Source organism: Hordeum vulgare, chromosome 3H, assembly GCF_904849725.1.
Source record: "Hordeum vulgare subsp. vulgare chromosome 3H, MorexV3_pseudomolecules_assembly, whole genome shotgun sequence".
Classification (NCBI taxonomy): Eukaryota; Viridiplantae; Streptophyta; class Magnoliopsida; order Poales; family Poaceae; genus Hordeum; species Hordeum vulgare.
In genome coordinates, this window is record NC_058520.1 from 228448875 (window position 1) to 228458937 (window position 10063).

At 56.8% G+C, this 10063-nt stretch overlaps 1 protein-coding gene across 1 annotated transcript; it reads left to right on the forward strand.

The window, feature by feature from the left end:
• Nucleotides 1–847: 847 nt before the first annotated feature.
• LOC123443570 (exocyst complex component SEC15B) lies at nucleotides 848–3525 on the forward strand. Its single transcript, XM_045119996.1, has one exon. It carries the CDS (start codon nucleotides 981–983, stop codon nucleotides 3399–3401), a length of 2421 nt encoding a protein of 806 aa, XP_044975931.1. The 5' UTR covers nucleotides 848–980; the 3' UTR covers nucleotides 3402–3525.
• The last annotated feature ends 6538 nt before the right edge of the window (nucleotides 3526–10063 follow it).

Below are 10063 nucleotides of genomic sequence, written 5' to 3' on the forward strand. Positions count from 1 at the left end.
ACTAACGGGAACTTCTGTTCCCACTCAGTACTAGTGAGCACCCTATCTAGCTTTTCGAACGTGTGTGCTTGTAAGGAATTAGCCCAGGTGTACTTTCTACCTAAAAATTCAATCTCCCTGAGATCCAGACTTTCAATAATAGTGTTAAACATAAATGGTCATCTGCCATCAAACTTATCATTGTTTTTTTCGTCAGAGCGTCTAATGATGTTAAAATCACCCCCAACCAATAGAGGTAACCTGTCATCACACATTCGGACCAAATCGGCCAGAAAATCCGGTTTCAGCTCTGACTGGGCAGCACCATACACCGCTACTAGAGCCCATTGAAAACCGTCAACTTTCGAGCGCAGCCTAAACTTCACCGCAAACTCACCCAACACCACATCGCGAACCTGAAGTGACCCGCACCGCACCCCAAGTAAGATCCCATCAGATCTTCCTCTTGGTGGAAGACAGTGCCAGTCAAAATCCACTCCTGCGGATAAGGTATTCAAGAACTGTGATGTAAAATTATCACGTCCAGTCTCGACGGAGCATATGTGGACCCACAATGAAAATCAAAGAGCACATGATTGAATGTGCATTTCAAATAAATTTAATGTAAACACTTCTTATATTCGGTATCAACATTTGTTTTATATACGACATTTAGTTTATGTGATCGACGTATACGGTATTGCATGGATTTGAGTGTGCGAAAATAAGATACATTGATAAACGAAAGGAAATATGAGGAAATGTATCGATGTGTCCACGGACATATCCGGATGGACCCGCGAGCGTTCGAGAGACCGGGTGCGGTGTAGAAGACATCCCGACTAGTCCACGCGCATACTTCTGTATTACTATTGCCACTCGACGCCAGCTGCCCCGACCACCCGCTGTTTCTTCTGGTAGCATACCAACAGTTCCTTTTCCCCTGTCCTGCCCAACTCGGCAACTCCCCTCTCCCACAACCCCACCTCCTCCAGATCTCGATGCGGCGCAAGCTCGCCGGCGACGCGCCAGCGTCAGCTTCGGCCGGCGGTAGCTCAGTCCCGTCCGAAGCAGACCTGGCGCAGCTCTCCACTGCCATCTCGGCGGGGGAGGACCTGGGCCCGTTTGTCCGGCGCGCGTTCGCCTGCGGCCGGCCGGAGCCGCTTCTATCCTCGCTCCGCGCCGTCGCGCGAGACCGCGAGTCCGAGATCGAGGAGCTCTGTCGCGCGCATTTCCACGACTTCATCCGCGCCGTCGACGACCTCCGCTCTCTCCTCGCCGACGCCGATGTGCTCAAGGGCTCCCTCTCCGCCTCCCACTCCGCTCTCCTGTCATCTGCCGCGCCGCTGCTAGCCTCGCTCGAGTCGTACCTTGCCGCGCGAGCTCTCGCCGGGAACCTCTCATCCGCTCTCGCCTCCTCCCACCGCTGCGTCCGCCTGCTCGCTCTCGCCGCTCGGGCTAACGACCACCTCCAGGCCGGCAACCACAGTCTCTACCTCGCCCTCCGCGCCGTCGATGCCATCGATCTCGACCTTGCCTCTGGCCCCGAGCCGCTTCCTCTTCCTGCCCTTCGCCGCATGCTGCTCAGCCTCGTTCCCGCGGCGCGCGTCCACGCTGAGCGCGAGATCTCCAGGGAGTTTGCCGACTGGATGGTCAGCATCCGGGCTGCTTCGCGTCACCTTGGACAGGTGGCCATTGGTCGCTCAGCCGCGGTCAGGCAGCGCCAGGAGGAGCTCCGCTCCAAGCACCGCCCGCTGGAGGAGTCCATCACCCTGGACGATGACGGAGCTGGTGACCTCGACGACTTTGCTGCAGCCACGGCTACGTCTGATGGGGCGGATGGTGCCGCGGCAGCCTCGTTTGACCTCACACAGCTCTACCGTGCCATGCACATACACCAGACACTGGCGCTTGGGGAGCGATTCAAGAAGTACTACCTGGAGAACAGGAAGCTGCAGCTAACATCTGACTTTGATGTGATTGCGGCAACACCATTTCTTGAGTCTCATCAGGTGTTCTTCGCGCAGATTGCTGGGTTTTTTATTGTCGAGGACCGTGTGTTTCGTACAGGGGGTGGGCTTACATCCCGGGTGGATGTAGATGCATTGTGGGAGGCTGCAGTGGGAAAAATGATCTCCGTGCTGGAAGATAATTTCTCTAGGATGCAGACAGCAAACCACCTGCTTCTCATAACTGATTATGCTGCCTTGCTTGCTGCCACAATGAGGAGATATAGTTATCCAGTTGGGATGCTACTCGACGTGCTGGCTAAGCATCGGGACAAGTACCATGACTTGCTACTTGCTGATTGCCGGAGACAGGTGGCAGAGGCACTGGCTGCAGATAAGTTTGATCAGATGCTCATGAGGAAGGAGTATGAGTATTCAATGAATGTGCTTGCTTTTGGGATTCAGAGCTCTGATATCACACCAGCATTCCCGTATGTCGCTCCGTTTTCATGCACTGTGCCAGATATCTGTCGTATTGTGCGGTCATTCATTGAGGACTCGGTGAGCTTCATGGCACATGGGGGTGGTGGTGACACATATGCTGCAGTGAAGAAGTACCTTGGTCGGATACTCTCAGAGGTTGTGAATGCTTCGATACAGAAGCTTGTGGATTCAGGCAGTGGTCTGAGTGTTTCTCAGGCAATGCAGGTTGCTGCAAACATGTCCATAATGGAGCGTGCATGTGAGTTTTTTACACACCACGCAGCGCAACTGTGTGGTGTGCCTCTACGTGCAGTAGAGCGTGGGCGACGTGACTTTCCACTTCGCAAATCTCGTGATGCTGCAGAGGCGCTTCTACTGCGGCTATTGTGTTCCAAGGTTGATGAATTCATGCGGCAATCTGATGGTGTCAACTGGATAGCTGATGACCCGCCTGCTGGGGGCAATGAGTATGCCAATGAGGTCACTATATATCTGGAGACTCTTACTTCAACTGCTCAACAGATCCTTCCTCTTCCAGTGCTCCGTCGTGTTCTTATTGCAGTTCTTGTGCATATCTCTGAGAGGATTATTGGTCTATTCTTGAATGACTCAGTCAAGCGGTTTAGTGCTAGTGCGGTTACCGGTATAGATACTGATCTTAAAATGTTTGAGTCATTCGCAGAGAACATATCGAGCTTGTTCCTGGACTCTAATCAGGATTCTGCAGCAAGTGAAATGAAGTCTGCACTGGTGGAGCCGAGGCAGTTGGTGAATCTTCTTATGAGCAACAGCCCAGAGAACTTCCTTAACCCAGTGATCCGTGAGAAGAGCTACAGTAAGCTTGATTACAAAAAAGTGGCAATTATCTCGGAGAAGTTAAGGGATACCTCAGAGAGCTATTTCTCGACATTTGGAACTAGGGGTGCTAGGCAGAATCCAAAGAAGAAATCTCTGGATACCCTTATCAAGAGGCTTAAAGAAGCTAGCTAGTCTCTACCTTGCAGTAAGATAATACATGCCTGTAATTTAGCCTGAATGTGGTGTGCATTATGTGTGTGAAATTCATAATTCTTCTACATACTACAATTTTCTTGAAGGTAGAGTGCTTGCTCCATATGTGCGGATATCTTAATTCTATTCTATTCTATTATTTACTCATCAACAGTATGATCAAGAATTCAAGATACAGTACATAATTCGATTTTGTACCTTGAAATAACAACTTGGATATTTATGTGTTCCTTTGTACAACTAAGAACATCTCCATGGATGCCCAAAATTTGTTGCCCTAAAAATGGTTATAGGTGAGGAGAGAAAAGTTTTTGCTTTTTGAGCAACCCAGAAACCTATGCCCTAAAATTTTGAGAACCACATGAAGCATGATGGTAGAGGCTAGGGTTCTACCAGGTCTCGGATGTAGGTTGTAGGGGTGGAAGTGCGGGCTGCGAGGTTGGGGACGCCGGCGGTTGGGCGCCGTCGCGGCGTGAGAGAGAGAGGGACGGCTAGGGTTTGGGGCTCCCGTCTCCCTCAGGAGACGACAACAGAATACTGTTTATTGTCTGCTTAATACTGTTTATTGTCTGCTTAATATCGAAGGGGTACATGTGTTTATATAGGAGGACAACCTTCACTAAACCCTAGATAACTTGGACTCTAATATAACTTGGACTCTAAGATAGCTAAGATAACTTGGGCTAAGCCCGTAACTAACCCTGCCCGTTGAGCCTCCTCCGTTGGTACGTTGTACCGATCATAACATCTCTCCCCGCCTTCTCAAACAACTCGTCATCGAGCTGAACATCTGGAAACTGTTGGCGGAAATCGTCGAGCTTCTCCCAAGTCGCTTCCTCCTCTAGCAGGCCGGTCCACTGTACCAAGACATGCCAGACGCCGCGACGCTGCTGCGCCTGCAGCACCTTCGTCACCTGTGCGGAAGCTGGAAGGAGGCGGCCATCCGAAGTAGGAGGAAGGGTCGGCGTCGCTGCAGGAGGGTCCCCGCGGTAGGCCTTCAATAAGCCGACATGGAAGACGTCGTGGAGGTGAGAACCAGCTGGCAGCTCCAAGCGGTATGCGAGTGTGCCGACACGCTCCAGCACACGAAAGGGACCGGCGTAGGGAGGTCCCAATTTGCGCTTGGAGCGTGGGTCCAGAGACTGCGTGGTCCTGTGGAGGAGGCGCAACCACACCCAATCGCCCACTGCGAACTCCGCCTCGCGATGATGAGCATCGTAGTACTTCCGGGCCAACTTCTGTGCTTGGAGAAGACGCTGGCGCGCCTCAGCAGAATGTCGTCGTGGGTGCGGAGTAAGTCGCCCGCCGTCTTGGACCGAGCCGTCTCAGGCTCGTAAGGGAGCATCGCCGGAGGTGGGCGCCCGTAGACCACCTCGAAAGCCGTGGTGCGCAGGGCGGAGTGATAGGAGGTGTTGTAGCAGTACTCCGCCCATGCCAACCAGTCCACCCAAGCTCGTGGACGATCACTAGTAACATAGCGCAGGTACATGGCGATCACCTTGTTGACTACCTCGGATTGGCCATCTGTCTGAGGGTGGAACGCCGTGCTCATGCGGAGCTTCACGCCCACCAGTCGAAAGAGATCCCGCCAGACATGTCCCGTGAACACGGGATCACGATCGCTGACGATGGACGAAGGAAAACCGTGGAGGCGGACGATGCCGTCGAAGAAGGCCCGCGCCACGGAGGCGGCTGTATATGGATGACCCGGGGCGATGGATTGCGCGTACTTGGAGAAGCTGTCAACCACCGTGAGGATGACGGACTTGCCGCCCACCTTGGGAAGGCCCTCGATGAAGTCCATGGAAATATCCGCCCACACCTGGGACGTCCAGCGGCTGCAGTAGACCCACGGGTCGTAGTGTCTCTGTCTTGTTCCGCTGGCACGTCACGCAGGATCGCACCCATTCGCGGACCATCACGCCATCACCGGGGATGTAAAAATCAGCCCGGAGACGATGGAGAGTCTTTTGCACGCCCTTGTGTCCTGCAAAATGCGCCAAGGTCAGGACCTGGTGGCGCAGGTCGCCATGGTCGGGCGCGAAGATGCGGCAGCCATGGAGGAGCAGCCCCTCGTCTAGGTGTCAAGGCGCTGCCAGCTCGCCGGCGTCAAGGCGCTGGCGCAGGCCGTGCGTGTGCGCGACCGTCGAAGTTGGCCGACGAATGTCGTCGATGAAGGCGAAAAATGGCCCGGAACGGATGCACATGATAGTGCCAGCCATGGCGCCGTCGTCCGCGACATCCTCAGTGTCGCGGCGGGACAAGGTGTCGACGAGCGTGTTGAGACGACCGGGGCAGTACTCAACAGTGAAGTCGAAGCCGAGGAGCTTGCTGATCCACTGGTGTCGCGGAACGGTGGAGAGGCGCTGGTCCAGCAAGAACTTGAGGCTGTAGTGGTCCGTGCGCACACGGAACGACCTGCCCCAAAGATAAGGCCGCCAGTGGCGCACCGCCTGAACCAGCCCAATAAGCTCGCGCTCGTAGGCCGCGAGCTTGTGATGGCGAGCGGCGAAGGGGCGGCTGAAGAAGGCGAGCGGTCCCTCGCCCTGGTGGAGGACGGCGCCAAAGCCGATGCCCGAGGCGTCGCAGTCCACCACGAACGGCATATAGAAGTCCGACATCTGGAGGACGGGTCCTATCGTGAGCGCCCGCTGGAGAGCCTCGAATGCCGTAGTCGCCTCCTCGTCCCAGAAGAAGGCGTCGCGTCGAAGGAGACGCGTTAGTGGCGCGACGATGAGGCCGAAGTCTCGGATGTACTTCCGGTAGTAGCCGACGAGGCCCAAGAAGCTGCAGAGCGCCCGCGGTGATCGCGAAGTCGGCCACGCGGCGACGGCGGCGACCTTATCCGCGTCCACCGCTACCCTGTTCGCTGAGATGATGTGCCCCAGGTACGCGACGGAGGTCGTGCCGAACGAGCACTTCGAGCGCTTGAGGTGAAGACGATGCGCTCGAAGCTCGTTGAAGATGATGGCCACGTGTTGTAGGTGCTCCGTCCAAGATGCACTGTAGATCAGAATGTAATCAAAGAAAACAAGCGCAAAGCGGCGCAAGTATGGACTAAGCACGTCGTTCATCAGGGCCTGGAAGGTCGCCGACGCGTTGGAGAGGCCGAACGACATCACCAAGAACTCGAAGTGGCCATGGTGAGTGCGGACCGCCGTCTTCTCGATGTCGTCAGGTTGCATGCGCACCTGATGGTAGCCTGAGCGAAGGTCGATCTTGGTGAAGAAGCGCGCTCCGTGGAGCTCGTCCAAGAGCTCATCCACGACGGGAATGGGGAACTTGTCCTTGGCCGTCAGGGCATTGAGGGCGCGGTAGTCGATGCAGAAGCGCCATGTGCCGTCGGCCTTGCGCACAAGGAGCACCGGGGCAGAGAACGGTGATGTCGAAATCCGGATGATGCCCTGCCCGAGCATGACCGCCACCTGACGCTCGAGCTTGTGTTTCTGCAGCTGAGGGTACCGGTACGGGTGCACGGAGACAGGCGCCATGTCCGGCAGCAGGTGGATGCGGTGGTCACAGGGCCGCGCGGGAGGGAGGCCCTATGGCTCGTCGAAGATGTCGCTGTGCTGCTGCACGAGGTCGGCTAGGAGGGGATGCGCCTCGTCCAATGCGGCCGCCATCAACTGGAGCTCCGGGGTCGCGGTGCCAGAGCCGCCGATGCCCGTCCACTGAACGCGACGGCCGCCCTCACGCCAGAAGATGAGGGACAACACATCGAGGTCCCAAAGGATGGGGCCGAGAGTGGACAGGAAGTCGATGCCGAGGATGAAGTTGTAGCAGCGCAGGTCGATGCTGACGCAGTCGATGGAGAACGGCTCGTCGCTGATGAGGACGGGAACCTGCCGCGCCACGCCCTGGCAAGCAAGGCGGTCCCCGTTGGCGACGGTGACACTGAACTCCTCCGAGCCCGCCGGTTGGAGTGCGAGGCGGCGCATGGCGTCCCCAGACAGGAAGTTGTGCGTCGAGCCCGTGTCCACGAGCGTGGTGAGACGCTCCCCGTTGATCGTCACCGGAAGCAACATCGTCTTTGCCGTCTTGATGCCAGCCATGGCATGAAGGGAGACGACGAAGGCGGTCGCATTGACCGACACGTAGGTCGTGACGCCGGCCTCGGAGAGTGTGCTGGCGTCGAGCTCCGCGGTGAGGGCCTCCACCTCCGCGTCGTCGACGGTCTCCAAGTAGAACAAGCGGGCGCACGTATGACTTGGCGCATACGACTCGTCGCAGTTGAAGCACAAGCCGTTGCGGCGCCGCTCGAGCTGCTCGGCCGACGTCAAGCGCCGGAAGGTGCGTGTCGGCGCGGGGGCAGCCGCAGTAGTGGCCGGCAGGGCGGGGCGTGTCGGAGTGGCACCCGCCGGGGTGGGGCGGGTCGGGGGACGCGTGCCGCGGCCCTGGGAACGCGTGCTGCAGGGCGTTGGCGCGCTGCTCGTATGCCCGCTCATAGTACATGGCCGTGTGCAGGTCCTGGGGGTCGCGCATCTCGACGTCGATGCAGATGTGGTCGGGAAGACCCCCGACGAAGAGCTCGGTGCGTTGGTGAGCCGTGACGTCAGGCGCATGGCAGGCCAACGTCTGGAAGCGGTCGGCGAAGTCCTGCACCGAGGTGGTGAAGGGAAGGCGACCGAGCTCGGCCAGGCGGCTCCCACGTATGGGGGACCGAACCGGAGGAGACACAGGTCGCGAAAGCGCTCCCACGGAGGTGGTAGGAGGCGATCCACGTCCTGCTCGAGGGCGTAGTACCATGTCTGCGCGGGGCCACGGAGGTGGTAGGAGGCGATCCACGTGCGGTCGGTCGCCATGGTCCGCTGCCCCCTGAAAAACTGGTCGCACTGATTGAGCCAGTTCAGGGGGTCGATGGTGCCGTCGTAGGTGGCGAACTTCAGCTTGGTGAAGCGGGGCGGCTGCTGCACGTGCGGTGAGGCCGCGTAGGCGCCCTCGTGGCGACCCAGCGCGGCGGAAGGAGAGTGCTACGGCACCATGGAGCTCCCGGCGTACGGGTCAGTATACCGGCCGAACCCCCCGAAGGTGGTGGCGGGCGGCTGCAACACCGTCGGCTGTAGCGGCGCCGTCGTATAGGTCGACATGTCGATCCATGTCGGCAGCAGGGACGGTGACGGCGGCCACCTGACCTGGGTGATCAGCATGCCTTGGGGCACGACGGTGGCCGGAGGCGGTGGCGCGAAGGGCGCCGCCGGCGGAGGCGGTGGTGGCGGGGTCGCGTATGGAGCCTGGAGGAAGGTCCGGAGGTTCGAGACCACCAGGGTTAGGTCGCGGATCGCCGAGGACATCTCCGCTGGGGAGAGGACGGGGGCGGCTTCGGCCCCCAAGGCCGCAGTACTGGAGGCGACCGGTGCGGCGGCGGCGGCTGCTGCGAGGTGGCGGGGAAGGCGGTGGTGGCGGCGGCGGCGGTGGTGGAAAGGTCCGACAAACTCATCGAACCCAAGCTACGTGATACCAAATTGGTAAAGTCTAGGGTTCTACCAGGTCTCGGACGTAGGTTGTAGGGGTGGAAGTGCGGGCTACGAGGTTGGGGACTCCGTCGCCGGCGGTTGGGCGCCGTCGCGGCGTGAGAGAGAGAGAGAGGCGGCTAGGGTTTGGGGGTTCCGTCTCCTGAGGGAGACGACAACAAAATACTATCTATTGTGTGCTTAATATCGAAGGGGTGATACATCTCCATCGTATCTACTATTCCAAACTCTTTTGCCCTTGTTTTGAACTCTAATTTACATGATTTGAATGGAACTAAGCCGGTCTAACGCTGTTTTCAGCAGAATTGCCATGGTGGTGTTTTTGCATAAAAATAAAAGGTCTCGGAATGACCTGAAAATTTACGAGGATTTTTTGTGAAATATATAAAAAATAATGGCGCAAGAATCAACCGAAGAAGTGGAGCGTGGAGCCCACAAGCCCATCAGGCGCGCCCCCCTGGCCGCGCCTAGATGGCTTGTGGGGCCCACGGAGCTCCACCACCTCCAATTACAGCTCTATTTAGTCCCTTTCGCCCGGCAAAAAATCAAGAAGAAGAGTTCATTGCCTTTTACGATACGGAGGCGCAACCATCACCTGTTCTTCCTCTGGAGGGCAGATCTGGAGTCCGTTCTGGGCTCCGAAGAGGGGAGATCGTCGCCATCGTCATCACCAACCTTCCTTCATCGTCAATTCCATGATGCTCTTCACCGTTCGTGAGTAATCTCATCGTAGGCTTGCTGGACGGTGATGGGTTGGATGAGATCTATCTTGTAATCAAGTTACTTTTGATGGGGATTGATCCCTAGTATCCACTATGTTCTGAGATTGATGTTGCTACTACTTTGCTATGCTTAATGCTTGTTACTAGGGCCCGAGTGCCATGATTTCAGATATGAACCTATTATGTTCTCGTCAATATATGTGTGTTCTTGATCCTATCTTGCAAGTTGTAGTCACCTACTATGTGTTATGACTCGGCAACCCCGGAGTGACAATAGCCGGAACCACTCCCGGAGATGACCATAGTATGAGGAGTTCATGTATTCACTAAGTGTTAATGCGTTGGTCCGGTTCTCTATTAAAAGGAGAACCTTAATATCATGTAGTTTCCATTAGGACCCCGCTGCCACGGGAGGGATGGACAATAGATGTCATGCAAGTTCTTTTCC